Below are 22,862 nucleotides of genomic sequence, written 5' to 3'. Positions count from 1 at the left end.
AAGTTCCTTTTTCTGTTAAGGAGAAGTGTTCACTAACAAGTGAATTTCTTTTGCTTATTTAACACACCTAATTTGATCCAATTACCAAAAGCCTATACAGGCTCAAGATGTGGTGCAGTTCATTCTGAAGTGATGAAGCCTATACTGCACACTTGACTTTCCTTTAAAATATATGTGTGGTGGTGGTCTGGGAAAAAACCATCGGATGTTGCTGTGGCTGAATTCTATTTGCATTTACTTTTTAATCCTGCTTAGGTTGTCTTAACAAACGGTTTGGTAAAATCCGCCAGTCTGCCTCAGGATGTCTAAAATATTGCTAGCCAAGACAAAATGTCTGAGATAGTCCTGTGGCACAATCAGAATGAAATCTTTAAATTTATTTTGAACTTAAAATTTTCTCCATTTCCATTTGCAAAAGAGAAATATTTCAGTGCAGAAACTCCAGAAGTTTTCCGAACTATATATATAGTAGAAAATTTCTTCATGGGTTTTCCAATGGTGAAACGTCCCATGGTGAAAACCCATCCCATCGCAATGGTCCTGTGCACATAGTGAGGTCCATGGAGACATGTTTTGCCCAGGCAGGAGTTAAAGAACTCAAGTGACCTGCACAGAGCCCTGACCTGAACCCCACGGAACATCATTGTGCACCAGACCTCCTTGCCCGATTTCAGTCTGACTTCACTAATGCTGTTGTGGCTGAATGAGCAAATCCCCACAGCCACACTCCAAAATCTAATGGAAAGAGTGGAGTTGGGGACTAAATGGGATGCTCAAAAAGTACATATGGATATGATGGTCAGGTGTCCATGTAGTTTTGGCCATATAATGTATGTTGGAAACAAATGATAGAAATTCTTTGCACTATTAATAAAAAGCTATGAAACAACCAAAGGTAGCACAGTAGCATGTTAACTCTGTGCTTTATGTTCTGTGTTTTTATTGCTGCCTCAGGTAACACTAACATTTGTATTGCTAAATGTAACATTGCAAATGGTAAATGAAATGGCATCTCTGCTTTGTCAGCTTAATGTCTGTTTGTCAGTGTGAAACGCTTTGGCTAGGGCTTCAGAAAATTAAATCATGTTCTTAGTGACCTTTATATTCAACACCTATTGAGAACGCCCTTATTCAGAGATCTCACTGTGGAAGGTGTAACCTCAATCACTTCAGAATGGACTGCAGCCTCGCTGTATTAGAAAGTGTAGGGCTGTGACCCTAGCGCGTCACTCCTTCCCTAGACAGCCTGAGGTGAGCACTAGGACCTTCCCTTTGAAGGTAGTTTGAGAGGTAGTGATTTATCCCTCTGAGTCCATGAAGAATGTCTCAAAATCTGGGTCCAGTTCAGAGACGAGGGCATCAACAAAATCCTCGATGGATGGTCTTTTCTGCAACATGCCTGCATGAGGAAAGTAAAAAGAAAATTATAAAATCATATCAGAACTAAGAAAGCAAAATTGGATTGTATATTACTTTAAAAATACATTATAAGAACATTAAGTACACAGCAGTGCAGGTTAAATGGATAACAATACACGGAAAGGAAACAATTCACAATGTACAATATGCATTCAATCTATTGATTTGAGTACAGAATTTCCTCTTTCTCACACACACACACACACACACACACACACACACACACCTGCTAAGCAGCTCCCTCATAGCACTGCTGCGACTCTGTGTGTTTCAGCAGTCAGCCTGCTGCCTCCTGAACTGTGTGTGCACTCATTTTACAATTCCATGGCTCTCACGCTTTGAAGTCTGCTCATTTCCCCTTGAAGAGTTGCCAATGTAAATAGGCCCTTCTCCCCACCCCCTCTTTCCTGCATGGGTCACCTCCAACACACACACGCAGATCTGAACCTACATGCGCACTCTGTTAAAGACGCCGAAAACTAAATATCAAGAATCACTACCATATAAAGAACCAAAAAAGGCCCTGTTTCACAACGTTCGTATTAAACTCTGGCACACAAACCAAAAACAGCTCAGGCTGAAAATTATATCTTGTTAAGTTCCTGTGGAAGATCAGCCTTACCCAGAGGACCATACACACACACACACACACACACACACACACACACACACACACACACACACACACACACACACACACACAAGCAAATTCATAGCAGTGAAGAATCTAAAAAGTACTAATCAGTGAATATTTCAGTGGACTACTGAGTGGGCTTTAACAAGCTTAATAAGAAGAGGGCACTGGTGTATCAGTTCAATAGACTCAACTTCAGTCACACCTTACCCTGGGGCAGATGACTGACACACGCGTATGCATGCGCGCGCACACACACATACACACATACACACACACACACACACACACACCTCTGTAATGCACAGTACACAAGCTTATGTCAGTTAACTTTATGTTTGAAAACTGTTTTAACAAAATAGTCATACACTAACCACTCAGGAAGTGTGTTCACATATAAGCAAGGACATGGAATAAATCACTTGCATGTCATAAATATGTCCAGGGGTAAGAATGACCAGTTGAATTATTAATCAGTGCAATGTTGAACTCAATGTTGAAATGCTTTAATCCGAGGGTGAATCTGGATAAACTGACCTCTATTTAGATGCTTGCTGTCTCTTACATCACCATCACTTTCTATAATAACGGCAATTTCCTGACTTTGCTCCAGATGCGCCTAGCAGGCAAGATTCAAGAATTTCTTTTCTCATGGTAGACAAAAGTCATCAACTTAAGGATTCCAAATAAAATCTATTACATCTATATATTTATAACTTTGTTGGTATTGTTACAGTGATGTATTCGAATGCTATGAAGCTACTGATAATTTTCAGCAATAGGAAGTCAAAAGCCTTCCTCAAAAATAATAATAATAATAATAATTTCACTGTTGCAATTTCTCTTCATCTCAGAACAGCATGATCCTAATTTGTACACAAAATTGCCTGGATTCAACTTCCAATGCAATTTGGCAAGCACATTTCCTACATTTCACTGAATATTTATTTATTTACTGGCAGTGCAGGAAGATGGCTATCTCCGTGATTGGTCCAAGGCTCGACAGCTTGGTTTAATGATGACTCTTGGGGAGTAAACTCACAATAAAAAAAAAAAAACGACATCAAAGTGTGAGTGAGAGCCATTTCTTCTCAATTAAGCCCCGCGTAATGGCACGGTATCGCTCCCACAGGATCTGCCACACCTTGAGGTTTTCGAAGTCTGCACTGTGCTGGGGCTTAGCTGGGCATAATCAGGCATGGTATAACATGACTAGTGTTGTCCTGCTTTGACTTTGGGAAGTGAATAAAAGCATGGTTTCAGTAAAAGCATACTTTGTGATTTAACCACTACAAAGTGGCGACCTGGTCATTCAATACGCTATAAAGCTGAAAGACACGGCTGAAGGAGGTGTTACCCGATCAAATCTTTAGACTGAGCATGAGAAGCAACTAACAATAGTGAGTAACTTGAAACAGGTTTGGAAACTGTGTAATGTTGTTTACTCTATTGTAGTATGATAGGGGAACAAAATGTCTTTGCACTACTGTCTAAAAATTTGTTTGAGTTCAAAAATTTGCAAAGTATTCATAAATGTTCTACCATATTTTAACTTTAACTTTGTACTTTGCCCATAAAAGGTGCTAAACCAAGTTCCTCCTGGTGCCCTCTGTCCTTTAACTCTACTTTGGCTTTAACAGGTTGTGCTATTGGGATTTACATTGAATTAATGCCTTTCTCACGTGCATTGTTTTTCTCTTCTCTCCACCACTGTCAGTTTTGCCTGCATTTGAAACATGTCACGAGTTGTACTCCATAACCACATATTCCTCCTAAAGGCAAACTACTTCATCACAGCTTCTATAATTATGGTTCAGAGGTAAACCAACTTCAAAGGAGTGAAGAGCGGAAAATGGGTGTGCTATAATTCATAATTACGTTCATGAAAATCAAGTTGACTTTTGGAAAAGACTTAGGAATTTTAATCAACTTTGAGCAATGTTATACTTTGATTTGCAAATGCAAATCATAATGCTGTTGAATAGGAAAAGTGAAACCTCGGTTATGGGTTTATCACTGAACTCCAAAGAAAGAGAAACTAGACACAGATCCAGTTCTTGATTTAAAAAAAAAAAAAAAAAAAAAAAAAAAAAAAAAAAAAAAAAAAAAAGCCAGACTACTAGCACACAGCCCTACACATATAGCTCTCTGTACTGCTGGCTGGGGAACACAGGGCTTCAGTCAGCATGGCAGTCAGTCGATCGTTTTCTGCTCCCTGAGCTGCCATCTAATCCGTCCGGGACTTTTCAGCACCAGGAGCCTGAAAGCCGGTCAGGAATTGGTGCATAGCCAGCGGCGGGTTTCTGTAGGGTTCTAGGATGACTGATTTCACTCGAGCTGCTGTGGAAGCCAGGCCCAGTGGAACAGGGTGAAACTGAAGCCATCTCCCCACTCGGCAATACATTGGACAACAGTATTACTGGCACGGAGGAATGGTGAGACTGAAGAGGCTCGAATTTTAGGATTATAAATGAAAGAGATACATACTTGCACAAGAGAGCAGTAAAACAGTGTTATGAAAAGGTGTATGGCAATGATGGATGAGGAGCAAGTGTCTGAGTGAAAAAATTATATAGTAAATATGTGCTGTGAGCTAACAGATCTCTGAGCTCTGAGAAACCTCTGCATTTTCCACATTAAATCCGTGTTATGATCCATTATGGCGGCAAAGGGAATTAAGACTTGCTGTAACAAGTCCTGCTTAATCTATGACCACAAGTAGGAAAACAGTCATGACTCAAATTATGAATGTAAAATTAAACAACACAGCTACTGTTTTATGACCAATATACTTCCTAAAAGGGGGACATGATGAAGTCATACTACTTCAGAGACTTTAGAACCTGTGTAGCCTGTGATGTGGTTAAATAAAAATGCTGCACTACACTTTGGTTTTCCCAACTCTAAACCGCATTGTTTAATTTTATGAACTTTGACAATTAGCCAATGAATGTTAGAGCATACATTTCACTAAAGTAAACCTCACAACTTTCTTGAATGAGGCTGCATGGCTTTGAGAAAACCTATTTTACCAATAGGCCCTTTTCATTATCAGTGCCTATTTGCACTGGCTGTAAGTAGCATTGGTAAAATGCAAGTGTGAAAATCTGATCTGTGGTTATTTAGTGACATTAAACTGGTCGGCTACTTAAACCCAGTACTGCGCTAAGCTTGCCAGCTAGGGACTTATCTTATAAGTATAACATTATCTTATAAGATAATGTTAACTCTCCAGCAGTAGCTATTTAACTTTAGTTGTTAGCCAAGTTTGTTAATAAGCTAGGTAATGCAGTCCAAGTACTTTATCTTGTAATTAAAACCAAGTTGTAGCAAGTTTGCCAAATGTAAGCTAGCTTATAATATATTGACTAGCAGCCAAGCCACTAGCAAGCCTGCTAATGTTAGATGAATTATTTTGTAATTAAAACCACACCCAGGCTGGCCAACATTAGCAAATGTAATTAAAGCTATAATTATACCATGCAATTAAAGCCAAACAGCAGCAAGCTTTCGAATTATATTGTGTAACCCAATTTTGATAACAAGCTAGGTAACATTAGGTTTACAATTTTGTAATTAGAATCAAGTTAGTTGTCATTTAATTATAAATTCCCAAATTATATTGTGTAATTAAAACCACTGATAAAGTCTTACTATTACTATTGTTTGTAATTAACCCAAGTAGCTGGGTTTGCTAGCAAACTAGCAAACTTTAGACCAGAAGCGTGAATTAGGATGGGGATCTTGCAGGACCCCCCCCTTCAAAAAAAAGTTGTGGGAGGGGGAGGTCAGATATGAAGCTTGCAGGACCAAGAAAAACCATGCTGTATAATATGAGAATGTATTCAACATGTCATGACCCATTTATTGCTTTCGGTAGACTGGGCTTTACTTATTTCATTCATCTTCAGTAACTGGCTTACAGAATTCCATGAGGAATTGCCTGCATGGGTGTTTATTGTACAACAACTGCAAGGATATGTTGAATTATTTTTAATGAAAAAAGGGTTGCTATATTCTTGGAATAAAAGCTATGTTAGGGGAAACCAAGTCATACTTGATGCCAACGGCATCAACAGGGATGGCTCCAATAACAAGTTTCTTGTTGCTAACAACCTTCTTGTTGCTAATTTGTATGGCAGAAAAACCCTTAAAACATACTTCAAACAGGAAGTAAGCTATTAAAGAAAAATTATTTCAGACATTTCACCTTTCTCTGATCTTGCTTTCTCTGATCTTGTCCCTGCGTGAATCAATTCTAAAATCTAATCAGTTCATCTGATGGTTACAATGATAATTCCATGTACAAACATTCAACCACTCATTCTTGAGATATCACACTGGCATGAATCTTAGACAGACAACCCAAAAATGTAATACCCCTACCACTCAGTGGCAGAGGCATTAAAAAAAACTGACTCACCTTCCACCATCAGCATGGGTTCCTTCCCTCCCCCATGAGCCAGCATCTCTCGCCGGTAGCGCTCTCCAGTTTCCCTGACACAAAACCAACACAGACACATTCAGATAACAGAGCCAGCATGGCCAGCATTACCAGCAGGCCATGGCCTTAAGAATAGACCCTTCAGAACAGTTCACTGAAATACATAGTCTTAACAAAACCAAGCATTCACTGACAGGAAAGCAGAAAAACTAATAGATCCATTCACCAGTAATAAGGGTAAAGCCCAAACAAAGCCATGGTGGTGTTTTCTGGAACTGATTAATGGTGGCATTTCTGCTATGGGGGTTGATTTTTTATGTAAATTGTACATTCAAACTTCAGGTAAACAACCTTATTTTTGTCTTGGATGTGGTGACTTCCTTTGAAAGCATTGTTAAGTGGACCAAAAGGCAAAAGACACTCTTTGTCTCTCATATAAACAAATGTACAAGAGCACACCTGTTTAAGGGGTCCTTATGGAAACACTGCCTCCAGACCATGGAGGCTACAGCTCGAGACATCAGGTAAGAGTAGTACTTGGCCCCGTAGCCAATGAGGTGACTGAATCTCAGCTGCCATGCCTGTATTTGCAAAACAAAAAGAATTGATTGAGGAATTATCCTTACAGAGGTTCCTGTTAAATGCTTATTAGAGCTGGATTAGTGATTACACATGTGATCTGGGACTTTCATAGCTTGGATAGTGTTTAGGTTTTGTTTTTATGACTTCAAGATATTCTGTTCCAGTGTCACTGATTGCATTCAGTCCAGGCCAAGTAGCAATGTGAAAGTAAAGCCCCCTTACCATTCAGCAGTTAGAATGGCCCAAGGAAACATTGTGGCACATTGTTTTAAATACATCTGAGAAGGCTTGGGTTTTGGGATTATTGAGAAGGAGAAACATATTTGGACAAAACAGTGCAGTAATAAACAACATGTCCCAACATCAGATGGGGATGAAGTGTTTTAGAGTGGAAAAAGCTGCCACTTGTATCCAGCCTGCAAAAGATCCTGTTGTTCTCAGACTAGAGCTAGAGGCTCTGTTACATAAAGCTCTGCACCGCTTTTTATTAAATCATTACATTAAGAAACCCTCTCAAACAGAAGTAATCCAGCTCAAATGGTGCTCATTTTGTTCTTATGCCTTTAATATATGTATATTTAAGTGCAAAACCAGAAAAAACTGCAAAACCATCAACCCCTTCTCAACATATTTTATGTTCTGTGCAGTGACCAATACACAAGTGCAATTTTGCGATACCCAAGTGTTTACACAAATTTCCCAGCACATCAAGGTTTTGGAAAGTCCGGAAAAGTATCTAATTTAAAGCATTCATTTCCAGATGTGGGAAAACTTGTGGAAATTCAGAACATACTTAAACTGTTGTCTTTAAACATTTCCTTATTCTATGCACTAAAGCATTTGCACATTTCATTTTAAGTATTTTAATTTTAGCAAGAAAAGTGAACAAAGTCTGAAAAAAATGGAAAAAAGTCTAGAAAAAGTTTTATTTTTTCATGACAAAGGGACAAGAGCCCTGTAATACCCATTACAAAACATTTTCAAAGCAGGGCTAACTTATTTATGGTGAAGTTAATGTTTCTGGCCCAGTGATAGCCCAGTTATTTTCAAGGGCTTTGCAGTTCAAAGGCATTGCTGAGAGACAGAAACAAGCAGAAACATCCATTACACTGCAAAACAACAGAACATTTAATCCTGTTTGAGAAAATGAGAGATCCATGCTTAATGGCAGGCTATAATATTACTAAACATGAGATCTATGTGCTATGGGAAAGAAAACTATAGGCCTAAAAAATAAATGCGCTTTAGACAGTAGTTATGCATACTGTAAACAAGAACATTTTATTCCTGATATGACTGAAAACTGATCTTGAGAAAATTAACATAGACAAGCAGGGACACTAAAGTTCAGCCAAGTGTGACTAGGGTTAAAATGTTGGACACTAACAGGTTGTTTGAAAAGGATGGGCTTATTCAAACATTGGGTGGGAGAGAGTGCTCTAGTCCCATGAAATGTACTCAAGCTGCAGAGTGTCAGTCTGACGACTCCCATCTGGCACATAATTACTTTCATAAGTGTAAACAGCACTCAAGGAAGGGACCTTAACATGTAAAAAGTGAACTCTAATGAAGACCAGGATCAAACAGCTAAACCATAGTATTATACTGAGGCACTCTTAGATCAGCTGGGTTTTGGACATTTACTATTTCTTTAGACCACAGTAGAAGATTAAATTACTTTTGCAAATAGGCTAATGACCCATGTGTCCAGAGGTTGTACATTTTATGTACAAAGTGCTTACAGAAAAAAAACAATAGATATTGTGTAAGTGAGAATATTGACATTTCAAATAATGGTCTCTATTACAAGTTAGCATCTTTCATTTATTCATTCATTTTCAGTAACCATTTTATCCTGGTCAGGGTCAAAATGGATCCAGAGCCTATCCTGGCCCAGGATGGGAATTCAGACCATCACAGGGCACCATGCACACACACATTTACACACTCATTCTCACCTGGGGGAATTTAGGGTGCTTTTCACACTTATTAGTCCATTTGCCAAGTCTGAATCAGGGCAAAATTGATGCTTGGTTCCTTTGCTATTTTGTTTGGTGTGTGGGTGGGGGTGTGTGTAGAAATTGCAAAATTTTAGCGAGCTGCGAGGCAGCAACGCTACCTGCTATGTCACCATGTAGCATGCCCAATTTAGCATCTATCGTTTAATAAAATATTTGTAAAATATGCTAAAATTACAAAACAAAGTAAGTGGCACATTTTTGAGATTATTAATAAACAACTAAACTGAAACCCTTTTCATCTTTGATTCTACAATCAAATACAGGAAATATCCCACAATGCATTTCCCTACTCTTATAGCATGTTAACACGGACTTTGATCAGTCATCCTTTCTATTAAGTTTCACTCTGATACTGATCTTTACATGACAGTATGAAGAATGTATGACTTTAAGCAATCTGGCCTTGTTGCAATGTATAAAGCAGCACTAAATTGCATGATGAATGGACAAGTAGGATTTCATCCATTGTGGGTTTAAAGTATGCATTGACAATCTCTTATCGTTGATGGAATATGCTTGAAAGAGCAAAATAGGCGCAAACTATTAGCCACTTTCCCCAGACAAGGAGTTTAAACAGATAAAGGAAGGACTGGTGATTTTAGGGATGTTAAACAGACTGGAGCAATTAAAGGGAAATATTTAGTGCGAGAGAGGTCTGATTCCCCATGGTTTCATATAATTACAGACTAGGAAAAATTTTAAGTGCCAATCCAAACTAAAAAGCGTACTCCACATTGCCCTGGCTCTCAACTGGCCATCTCTATGTTTAACTCCTTGCTGCTAAGGATGTGCAAGAAACATTTTCTTTTTTAAATAGCTCCCAAACCAAGTGTTTCAAATTCTGCCCCTAGGGAGTGTTCATTCCCAGTGTAGCAATCAAAGTATACCACTGCTTTTACAGACAGCCTTACAAAAAAAAAAGATGAGAAGGAGGAGAAACATTTTAATCCTATAAATGCTTGGGTATTAGACACACTGGCAGCCCAAATTCTCACCTCTGATGTGCTTTTTGTACTGTTAAACAGGGCACATGTGCAAGACCGTAAGATGCTATTAAAGATTAGTCAGAGAAGGAATCCGAAACATTCATTAAGTTAAATAGCTGTAATGGATCATAATATTTTAGACCACCTGTAGCGTGAATAATGTTAAATGTCCCGTCGCTGCCTTGCTGAATCATTAACTATCCAGTGTGTTACATAGTCAACAAACATCTTGTATAACTGCTATTTCAACATGTAGATTGCAAAAAAGGGCATGCAGATCTCCAAATTTTGAGAGGTGTGGGATTTCCGGAATGTAAAGATGAGTGACAAATTAAAGGAAAAAAAGCAACATTAAATTATCTTAGTAAGGTTGTTAGGTCACCACAAGTCACCAGACCAGCTTCAATGAGCCTTGACACAGATTCAATTAGTCTCTGAAACTGTACTGGAAGCAAAAGTTATTCCCTCGACTGGTGTTTTGATGGTGGTGGTGGAGAGCACTGTCTAATATGCCGCCCCAAAATCTTCCACAGGCATTCAGTAGGGTTGAGATCTGGCGAGTGTGATGGCCATAGCATATGATTTACATCATTTTCACACTCATGAAATCATTCAGTTCGCCCTTACAGCTTGTGAATGGTGCAGAGTCATCCAGGAAGAGACCACTCCCATCAGGATAGAAATGTTTCATCAAAGGATAAAGGTGATCAGTGAGAAGAACTTTGCATTGATTTGCAGTGACTCTTCACTATAAAAAGAACAAGTGGACCCAAACCATACCAGCATATAATTTTGAGTATAATTTTATGATCAGCTCTAGCATCTTTTAAATGTAATTAATTTTGGATAAAATTCATTGTCCCTTGTTTTTAAGAATCCAAAATCTGTAGGTGTGTCAGCATTACAACCATCACTCTACCTCATGACTCCTCATTTAGCTCTCATGTACTTACCGTGTTGGGAACATAAGGTAAGCCGTAGTATTTCTGTTGCATGTCTATCAGTATATCGGTTGTGGATCGTCTTTGGGGTTTGCCGTGATAAACCTGGTCCAAGGCTGCATAGAAAACCTGTACCACAGATTTAATGCAACAGTGTGTTAAATGGTTTCATTATTAGATACATCATGTATAATGTTGTTCTGTTTTTAGCATGATGTTTCAGGAGTACCTGAAGTTGAGTGTCAGCAGCACCACAGACTTTCTTGGATTCACAAAGTCGTGCCACCATGCTCTCAGGCAAAGGCTAGGAGGATATATCCCAGGAATAAAAATATCCATTATGCATAAGGATAAACATCTGTTATTGCTAAAAACCGCATTTTGCAATGAATACATTTATTACCTGTCCTGTCTGATAGTGGCGAGCAAACTGGTTGATCACACGATAATCAGTGGCAAAGTACTCCATTAGAACAGAGGGCACCTCAGCGAAATCAGTGGCACACCTCGTTCCTGTGAAGTCAGAAAGTAGCAAAGTGCTGATTCAGAATTCTGTTACAAATGTGATTATGCACGGCACAAGCAGACCTTAATAAGAATCAGTCCAAATTTCAGTTACAAATATGGAAATGCATAGCACAGTGAAGTGGATCTTTATTTAGTCCTTCAGTTGAGCACAAGTGGCAACACAAAGCACTGATCTCAATGTGGTGTCTTTGACTTATGGGCTTTATAGAAACTCTTGTGTTTTTTTTTTTTTTTTTTTTTATTTAAAAACCTCATTTGATCTCAACACCATAACATGTTGGACACAGTTGTATTCATTTTGGTAGTTTGCTTTTCAGTGAGTTTATTAATTTCTTCCATTTTCTTTTAGTGTTCTGTTTATATTAAATAAGGATTTATCATGTCATGATAAGGACCTGTTTTCTATGCATTCTTGAGCATGGTGATCCTGAATAACTTTTGATATTGAGACAAGTAAGCGTCCCTTTATTCGTAAAAGAGGTTTATTCATCAAAAGAGGTTTAAAAAACCCATTTGATTTTAGAAAACACATATCAGACTCTCTGTATACACCTACTGTAAGTGATACCATTAATTTCAGTTAAAATAAAAGATTACAAAAGATAAATATATTAAACATAACACTTTCCTCTGATTTTGATAAATCAGAGGCAGATCTGTTCTTATGTCATTATGTTTGCTTGAATGTGTACTCATTTCTACACAACGTTGATGAATAAGCCAATGTGTTGCATGGCACCCACATTTCATTTTTACTTGCTGAAATTATTTTTATTTTTATTTGTTAATAAATTACATAGAGGTAACATTGAGGTATATTTTCTTTAAAACCAGAAACCACTGGGCATGCAAACTTCTGTATCTCACTGGATGTTAAAATCTATTTTTGTCCCAGTGGCTGCCTTTTCCCCCCCCTCAGTAAATAATTTATTTTTGTAGAACCAAATATTAGTTAAATGAACCAAAGTTAAATGTTTAGAAGCAGGGTTTTGTGAGATACTGTATGTATCTTACCGGTCACATGCTGGTAGTGTGTGCGTGCGAGCATTGAGTGCATAGCGTGACCCATCTCATGGAAGAGGTTCTCCATCATGGCTGGTGTGAGGAGAGTAGGTGTGCTCTTGGTAGGATGAGGGAGGTTCAGCATCAGCACCACCACCGGCAACTGGTACTGCCCATCGTCCAGCCGCCGCCCTCCACGGATAGTGAAATGGCAGTCCTGGGAATACATAAACGTACGGTCAGATTCTTTACGCTAACATTATAACACAAGCTAGAAATAGGAACATGGCATATGTTTAACTGTTTACCTATGAAATAATCCTTTATACCTGTAGCTGTATGTGCCAACTATAATAGGTTGAGATGATTTTCAGACTCAAATGTGGGGCTTGACATTTGTACAACACACAATATTAATACCAATATATATCTTACAGATATAAGTCATATATCTGTCAGTGAAGTGAACTTTATATGGCTCATTTTCTTATAGCCTGGAAGCATACATGACACATGAGAAGTAGGGAGTATGTAAGTTATACTCTACCTGCTGAGGTTTGTCTGGTCTATAGAAGAAGTCACAGTAAATGTATCCCAGCAATCTTTCAGATTCATGTACCACTGCCTGAGGGTACAATTTAAAACGACAGATCACAGGTCAATATAATAAGCAATAAGGAAAGTCACACTTTGCTGTCTTTTGTATGAAGCTTTTTCCCAGTCACATAATCTAGCCTGCAGGTGCAGTGTCTAAGCTGCTTACCAGTTTGCGTACATCCTCACTCCACACTTCTCCTGCACTAGGCTGTTCAGCCAAAAGTGACACACCAAAGAGCTGTGTAAAAAGACTGTTCAGACCTTCCATACAGGCTCCAAGTGAGAAATAAGGGCTGTAAAGGCTTGGCTCAATGTTAAACCTGCAACAAACAACTCTATTCAACATGATGGCACAAAATACACATTAAAATCCCCGAAACAGAAAAGCTATTACTCTCAAAAGTCAAAAAAGCAACATACGGAGACACAATCACTTTTCTAACACCGCTCTCATGTTTCTGAGAATAAAAAAAGAGTAACACAACAAATAGAGAAGAAGATAAGAGCATAGGACACTTTTTAGTCTTTTAGTAATTTGTATCACATGAACAGTTAAATCAGGTCCTACTATAGTGAGCATTTAAGATGTTTAAGGTTGGAAGTAGGTAAAAAACTGAACAGTTTTCTAACCTCACCAGCAGGTACTTATGTGTTCATATCCAAGATTTTGATTCATTTTAGAATATGCCAGATTTACCTAAAGTCCTATTTTAAAGGCAAAATTAACCTTTTATTTATAAATATAGGTAAGCCAAGCAGACAACCAAAAAATGTTGTATGATCGTTGTACGAGCCTTTGATCAGCCCAAGATTCTGCATCCAGGTCAGCACTTCTTGGTGCCTCTTGTGTGTAAAAATGCACCTACTACTCAAATGAAGAGCTAATGAGCTTAATAATATCCACCTATGCTCATTCGATTTCACTTATACAAATTACGTTCTGATACAAATTCCAGTTTAGTACGATGATCCTGCAGGTGCAATAACACTATTGCTATTTATTTATTTTTTTTTGCTGTTGCTCATATTTCTCTATTTGCTATACTTATTGATGATATTGATTTCAATTATTTAACAGCAGATCAAACTTTTTTCAGATTGTTAAATCATTATGCTCAAATTTACACCAGACGTGTTTGTTCATACAGATACATCAAAGATGAAATTTGGGGTGGAATTTACGATGAGAATTTGACCGTAATATTGATGAATATGGGACAATTAAAATATCTTGGTTCGTCCAAGAAGCAGTTCAAACACACCGTCACTCCAGATGATTAGGATTACTTGAAAGTGAATTTAATTTTCAATTTAGAGGTCCTAGATAAAGGAATAGACTATTTTTTCATATTAGGAGCTATTTGGCAAGTTATACCAAATATAATGTTAAACCCCTTTCTAAATGATTCTTATAAATTTAGTTCTGCTGATATGGACCTCTGATAATATTAAATTCCTTACGTTGTATCAAATTACCTTATTAATTATACCTTATCCACTGTATTATGTATACCTTGTATTAATGTACAGTTCTAGATAACCAAGTAGAATGAGTACAGTGTGAAATGAATTCATTAAAGTCTAAAATATTACACTAGCCTTAAATTAAGAACAGCTCTTAAATGTTTCGGAAATATTTCAGTCTCATGTAGTGGAAAAAAACAAAGAAAGAGTCTTAACGACTAAAGAACACTTCCTTTCCTCCCTCATTCAGACAAAACTGCTGCCAAAAGCCCCATGCTGGAAACAGCTCAGAGGTCCTAAAAGCAAGAATGCTTGCAATAAAAGCCTGTTAACATGTCTGCCAGCATAGCAGAAACTCTAGTGAAGGACTGAACAGTGCAGCCAGAGCCGAGTTCATTAATAAACTGGAGACAAGCATGGCTGTGCAGTCCTAAATCTCAGAGCCAAATTTCAAACAAAGGGGTTCAGCCACTGCCAGCTCTGTTTAAAGAGGACGGATTTTAAAAAGACAGATGCCAGGGCTGGACTCTAACTGTTTTCATCTCAAGAGAGATATAGATTAATAGCTTTTATGTTCACTACAGCTCGTTACATAAGGGAGCTGTATTTTTAAACTACAAACACTTTGCAACACAACAGTGAAAGAGATACGATTCTTCATTGTACTGTTATGTGATAACTACAATATTAACCCAAACTCACCTCTCAGCACGTACAACACCACTCAGATAGGGGTGATCCCATGGCATAAGATCCTACAGTGCAGAGAAATGATGCACTGAATGTTGTGCACTTATAATATGTGATGCAGCTACACACACTGTTCTTACATAAAATAAAAAAAAGTGCTAGTTAGGTGCTTACTGGATTCCTGGGATTGAATCTGGTCTTCATGTCTCTCATAATTTTAAAGTCTTTTTCAGTCCTAGTCAACAAACACACCAGAATTTATCTGTCACACTAAACTGTGAAAATGTTCAATGGAGATTTGACATAGTGCATACTGTCACCTTGTGGAGAATAATGGCACTTACTCGAACAAGCATTTTTTTTTGAGAACAGACTCACAAGAAATGCAATTAAATTGCAAATACATCAACCTTTTGACTTTTTCATGGTTCACGATAAAGGAAAACACAGAGAGACATGCATTTTTTGTTCTTTAATTTAGAGAACCATTGTTTTCAATCCCATCTGATCTCATATCCGCTCAGATTTATGTTTTTTGCCTGCTTGCAATATTCTAATGAATTAACTTAGTTGGTTCTTTTTTTAAGATATAAAAGAATCCTGAGAATACTTAAATGAGTATAGACTAAAATGAGATCTGGTACAATTCCTGGGAAGTTATCAGGAGGCCTCGTGTGAACATAAGCCTTATGTACTATGATGATGTCGTGATGACTATTTATCCTATGACATGCTCACAAGTTTTCAGGTCGCTGAATTAAAACATTAGCACAGAACGTGGGGTAGGTAGGGGAAAGCAGGTAATAAACAAACTCAAGAGTCACCCTGGGAACAAGACTTTCATTGCAATTGTGAATGTAAGCGACCCAATAAAATACAGTTTAACAAGTTGGAATGGCACAAAGATGGAACATTATTTGCTGATTAAGTCCCAGGCTTCGAGTGTCAAAACACTGACTCAGTTTTATATTAACTAAGCCCAAGGCATAATTAACTCAGCCTAAGGCATAGAACTCTAAAAAACTGCTTGGGTTGCACTTAATTAATAAAATCGAATCAACTGAATTTGAATAACCTTAGAAATGTGTCCCTTTTGCAATATCGTTTGATTTATGTTAACAGTCTAGTTTAGATGGAAAGCTCTACCTGTCTTTGAGTTTGTCTGTCAGAAGCTGCAGGAAGTTCATCACAGTGTCTGTGGGGAAATAATAAAAGACTTCAAATCACAGAACAAAGTAGGCTTCCAAAGTACAATAAACTGTGTTTCTTCAGAGTATATGTTTGTTCAGAGTATATGAATAATAAAAACCAAAAAACATTTATCCACAAGCAGAAAGAGCACAATCTTTACAAAGAATTTTATTACCTGGGCTTTTGGCCATGGCCCCTTTTAATGCCCTGTGTGCATAAGATTCATAGCCGACCAGCGTCGCCAGTTTATGTCTACAAGACAGGAGTTCCTCAAGGATGCGCATCATATCTTCATTTGGGTACAGGAAAATCCTGTAGGCAACTTCCCGAACCTGAAATCACAAATACACAAGATATATACACGTGTCACTGCAAGATATTGTATTCCAAATGTTTCTGTTTCAAATCCAGACTGCTTCATTTTAACTTCCAGGTTCCATATCTCAATATAGCGAATCTAAACTGGCTTTACATTGGAACTGATAATATATAAAAATTATAGATTAAAGCTCCAAGTGCTATGTCTCGAGATTATAAGAGAGGTAAGTGAGTTGTAAAAATGATGTGTAATGGATATGGGTGTTATTTCACAAGTATTACAAGGAATATTTACAAGCATTTTTTATAATGCAAACTGTCCATTTTTGGGGAACATGTTAGTGAGGGTCAGCCACTTCAAAAGACATGGACTTCTTTCAAATACAATATCCTAAATAAATGTGTGACACAAAGTCTTACTGCAATGATGTCTAATTCTTAAATATTTTCTTTTCAGTTTTCTTTATTTTCTCTGTAGTACTACTGTTTTTAGTGAAATGGCTACCACATTGAGTTTGAACCAAACAAGAAAGATTGAGGCACTGATGGAGGACTTTCAGTCCCCTGCGATGGTTCGTAGCAAATACTGAAAACATTTCAACAAATAAGTGTAATATATAACATTTTTAATCACCCTGCATGGTGGTATGTAGAGCTTTAATTATTTTTTTGCATTTCCATATGATTTATAAATAAGATCAACTCAAAATGCAAAGAACTATGATAAACACAGACTCCCTGATTATGAACCGTACCAGATCGTCAGGTGCATCAGCATGCAGTCCCCCAATCTGTACATATTTCCCTTCATTGGTAAACTGCTGGAGGATGTGTTTAGGGAGAGCTCTCATGTCTATTCGGTTTGGCATGTGGCAGCCCATAAGAAACTGATTATTGAGATCCAATAGCTGAACATTCAGCTTGACTGCTTCTTTCCTCTGTGAAAGAAAAAAAAATAGAAGTGAACAATATACATAAGAAAGGAATAAAACACGACAGGTCATGCTGTTATAGGAAAATGATCAATGACTGAGTGGTGTTACAGAAGCAGAGTTACAGTTACCACCCCAAAGCTTATTTTCCTAAAACAGCATGTCCTGAAATGTTTTACTCCTCTTTTACCACATCAATGACATCTCCTAGTTTTTAACTGTTAATAGCTACATCAAATGTTACTGTCCATGAAACAAGCTCCTGTTATCATTTATAACAGGTTATAGCAGTACCAGTCTCTCTTTTTTCTCTCTACTGAAGTTAATAAGACAAAAAAACAGCTTGTCTGAGAAACAGGAATCACAGGAAGTCCTCTGTAATCAAGTTTTCCTGTGTCAGAAAACTTAAAACAACAGCCATGCTGTTATAGACATTCAACAACTTCTGACCAATCAGATTCAAGAATTTAATAGTGGTGCGGCATAAAGAGCTACAAAGTGAATCCTAGCTGTAGATGATTGTTCATTCAATGGCAAATTAAAAAATGTTATTGATGAAGAAGAAACCATGTTAAATGAACCTGACCTGTTTTTCATCCAGGTGAATCCCACTTATCTCAAAGTCAAACATGAACAGCTCAGCGACTCTCCTATATAGAACAAAAAACAAGCCTGAAGTGTTAAAGTTCAGTGTTTTTTACGTTCATAAATAGAGTAAGCAATACTTTGGCATAAAAAGATTTTTAAAATACTATATAGTTTTATGTCAGCTTAAAAAAATTAATTGCTGATGCACTTTTCTAAACTTCTTATAAGTAAACAAGGCCATTAACCATTAACCCGTTTTTTTTTCACACTGACAATAGTTGCAGAGTTTGATTAACAGTTACATAAACAAAGAGTCACAGAGCTAAAGGCACACCTTGTTTCTGGATCCAGTTTGGCCATCACCTCTTCATTATCCAACAGATTCTTTAAACTCTTACACAACTCAACATTTGTGTTAAGCCTGTGATAAAGACCAATGGGAGGTTCAGAACAATTATCCATGCTCTAGATTTCTCAGAATAAGTGAAGTGCATCAAAAGTAGACATACTTCTCCACTGTAGTACCGATCTGTATGCAAGTTTTCTCTGCTGCTTCTCTGTACAGTGGATCAGGATGGGCCACTTTGATAAAGTCTGCCTATAAAAAAACAACCACAGTAAATCACATTAGGAAATGTCATGAAGGAAATGACATTAATCTCACTTATTGTCCAGCATTTCTGACCCCATTCTGTAAATCACTGAAGGAGTTGCATCTGCTTTTACTTATAATGCCTTCGTACAGCAGTTATAATGCTACATTAAATTTCTTCTTACATTTAGAACAAAGAGATCAGTGGTTATAAATTCCCTTAAAGGATTTTGATAAGCAAACATTTTCCTGGTGTCCCACTCAGGGTGTATTCCTGCCTTGGAGACATAAATGTCATTCTTTGTATTTTTACATGTTCTTAGATGGCCCTTAAACTCCATGTTCCAGGGAATATTAGGAACTCCAGATCAAACCAGATTAAAACAAACATACTTGTTTGGTCTACTCTTGTTTTGTTGTATTTTACATGATTCATAGTAATTCTCAGAGTTTTACAGTTAATACATTGTGATTTACATTGGTTCTTTAACATGCTTTATCATAAACACCTTGTTTTGACCTTATAATATTAATGTATAGTGATTTGATATTTTGAACTCAAAAACGATAACTGCTGTATAAATATAAGTATAAATACAACAATAATTATTTTATTTTGCATATGTTTACATTTATGTACATTTTATACAGCAAACCTTTTATATATTTTGTTGTAGAGTTCTAATGTATATGATCTTAGTGTTTCCCATATAAATAAACACATGAATGGATGAATGAACATATGAGCCAGTGTTACCAGATCAGCCACTCTGCATAAACTGTCCGAGAGCTTATCGAATGTCTCCACAGTCACACGGCCAGGCGGCGTGCTGCAGGCTTTCTCCACCAGGCGCTCGGTCTCTTGCAGAGCTTTCTCCTGGATCACCTCAAATCCCTCTGTACAGCTCAGCTCAGGAACGCCAAACAAACCCTACACCAACATGAAACATACATGAAGAATTAAGAGTAGATTGAAAGTTACAGGCTCAAGTGAGAACCTTGCAAGAATTATTAAATTGCATATACACTTTAGAGAAGAACTCATGCAAATAATATGCAGAGGTTTTGAACAAATGCTTCACTAATGTACTTATGTCTGCAGTACTTGTACTATACATACATATTTAGACTCCATTAACTTTCTGGTCATGTTCACGCGTCTGAATTTGAGTGAAATAAATATTTACTGCTTCATTTTCTGTTTAGTCTGATTTGGTTTGAAGAAAAGCACGTGGGAAGAGGCAGGCCTACATATATACTTGCTTAAAAGGTCTTTCAATCATTGCTGACTTCACGTGTTGCAGGGTTTGCTTGAAAGCAGCCCAAGAACAACTTTTACATGGAATCATAGACCCATTATTTCTACCTTGTTTAAGTCAAAATTGTTTACGGTGTGTATCGAACTCTGATCTGATCATGTCTCATCTCTTGTTTATGGTTTTCATGGACAGGACATCAATACACAGCCAGGTTAGAGGTAACATCCTTGTTATTTGTAGATGATGTTCTCTTGACACCAACTGAACTGGAACGCCGACATGCTCGCGAGAGTTTCACTGCTGAGTGTGAAGCGGCCGGGATGAAAATCAGCACCTTAAAGTCCAAAGCCATGATTCTCAGAGCGGGATGCTCACTTCAGGGGAGGGGAGAGAACTTGAATTTACTGGAGTACCGGGAGGAAAGCCCCAAAGCATGAACACGCAAACACCAGGCACATAGGGGAGAGGCGGGAATCGAACCCCCAAACCCTGGAGATGCAAGGCAAGTGTTAACCACTAAGCGACCGTGCCCCCCAGTATAGATATTAAAGATTAAAAAATATTATTCATACAATCGTACATGACCTGTCTGATAAGTCTAAGCCCACACTGGGAATTGTTTTTTTTTTTTTTTTTAAACAGAAGACTGGTCGTCCCATTATGTAGTTCAAATTGGCTGTACTTTACCCATCCAGCTTGCTGGGCTATATTAGTATTATCCATTTTACTAGGTGTTTCTGAGGTTCTTTGGGAGGATGCCAAAAACATCTCAAATCAAGCACAAGTATGCAGCGGCCACCAACTCTGTAAACCTGAGACTGCCATCTAGTGCTAGCTACTTTTCTTAGGCACAGCTGTGTGTGGATTGGGAGATTTTTGTGTGTGGATCATACAAGGCTAAAACCGTGGAAAGAAAGTCTCAAAATCCAAATAAACTGAACAGAATCAACTCCGAAAAGATGTCAATGAATGCCCGTGCATCACCTGATCCACAAATGCACATCTTACTTGTTACATGCACAAATTATGATACATTAATATAAAAGAGAAGGTTTGTATTCACAAATATGCCTCTTTTTGTACAAATTGCTGCACATTAATTTCAAGGCATTTGTCTGTAAGATAGTAAGATGCATTTGCAACACTTATCAAGTTCATGGGTAATTGTGCATGCATTTGTTAATCATTTTGAGACTAATTTCATCCCATAGTTCCAGACCACTGACAGATGGAGGAGAGAAGGATCTGATAAACTGGTCAACAGTGATTTATCATATACCTACAAAGTGATCTTCATGGCAGACAGACCTGATAAAAGAGACAGTGAGTGTAGATTAACACTGTGTTGCTTTCAGTATGAATGCAGGTAGTTTACATACCACATTTTGTTGATACAGATCCAGTCTTCTGGCAGCTTTGGCGTTGAAAGCAGCTCCAACAGGTGACCAGGTGGTGACATTTCTCCTCCACAGCTTTAAAGGAACTCTGTGCCTTAACACACTCAGATACAGCGCTTTACAAGCGGACATGCCTGAACACTTATATAATGAAATGCACTAACTTTTACCTGCATGCATGGGAGGCTAGCCTGCTAGCGAGCTGGATATAAACATGTATAACATACACGTTATAAAACCTCTCCTTAGTTTAATCACTTTGTAAGCGTTTGAATATCAACACTCGACATTCATTCAACTATATAACTTCACCTATTTTTGTTGTTAATAACCTCATTAGTAATTTAAAGGTTACTCATGTGGGTTCCAGCCAGCCAGCAAGACCTCCAGGCTAAATCCCAAAACGCTTATCATCAGACATAAAGTGCACTACATAGGGGACCACAAGCCCCTATTTTAAACGCCATGTAAAGTGCACCACTCTAGGGAGAACCGAGCCATTTAGGAGGTCATCCGAGATCACGTGGGCAGAGGATTTCTTCTTCGTATACTACAAAGAGTGAAAATATTGCGAGAATGTCAGCGCATAGCGACGCCTAGCGCCACTCCGAGCAACAGCAACTTGTTCCTCAGGATTATTGAGAAGGGTTTGTCTGCGTCCTGCAAGACTACAAACCACGCCCATTACAAGGAACGCCTACTATCAAAGCACACCACACGCCATTTCCACGCCCATTCCCCCTTAACCTTAACGCTAAGCCTAACCCTATGTTTTACGTATCTGTTGTGGGCGTACCTTGTAAGGGGCGTGGTTTGTAATCCTGCAGGACGCACTGCAGGCCTATCGCACTGAGTTTATCACTTATCTGCGATTTTCTCCTTCATAATAAACTTTATTTAAAATTTTGTAATATTTAAAGTGGTTCATTGTGGCCAAATAACGCCTTAGGAACCCCCCACCATCACCAGCCAAAAAAATAATAATAAAAGCTTTGTCCCTATTTCATATTATAGTCTATGATTTCCATTAAATCATCTAAAGCAGAATTTTTACCTTTTTAAGTTTTAATTTTTTATTACTAATTATCTATCTAGAGATCACCTCCAAACACTAAATACAATCATTAATATGCTAAAATAATAACAAAAAGTGCTATTTTGAGCTCAAACAAAGAGTGACATTGTATGGTTTTTATTTAAACACCTTTTTATTATTTTTTTTTTAAGCACAAATATTTAAGTGCTGTAAATATTTTCGTCAAAACTCCAGTTTCAAA

At 37.7% G+C, this 22,862-nt stretch overlaps 1 protein-coding gene across 1 annotated transcript; it reads right to left on the bottom strand.

Moving 5' to 3' along the window:
* Positions 1-48: 48 nt before the first annotated feature.
* Positions 49-22,190, bottom strand: mipepa (mitochondrial intermediate peptidase a). The gene is made up of 19 exons (XM_034310513.2): positions 21,568-22,190; positions 19,687-19,860; positions 18,847-18,935; positions 18,672-18,758; positions 18,336-18,399; positions 17,573-17,755; positions 16,675-16,831; positions 16,455-16,503; positions 15,483-15,543; positions 15,321-15,373; positions 13,321-13,474; positions 13,105-13,182; positions 12,570-12,774; positions 11,431-11,540; positions 11,257-11,331; positions 11,040-11,156; positions 6,957-7,078; positions 6,477-6,550; positions 49-1,399 (listed from the first exon to the last, which is right to left on the bottom strand). Exons 1-19 carry the CDS (start codon positions 21,715-21,717, stop codon positions 1,299-1,301), a joined length of 2,103 nt encoding a protein of 700 aa, XP_034166404.1. The 5' UTR covers positions 21,718-22,190; the 3' UTR covers positions 49-1,298.
* Positions 22,191-22,862: the final 672 nt, after the last annotated feature.

Source organism: Pangasianodon hypophthalmus, chromosome 14 (assembly GCF_027358585.1).
Source record: "Pangasianodon hypophthalmus isolate fPanHyp1 chromosome 14, fPanHyp1.pri, whole genome shotgun sequence".
Classification (NCBI taxonomy): Eukaryota; Metazoa; Chordata; class Actinopteri; order Siluriformes; family Pangasiidae; genus Pangasianodon; species Pangasianodon hypophthalmus.
This window is presented reverse-complemented; position numbering and strand designations above follow the sequence as displayed.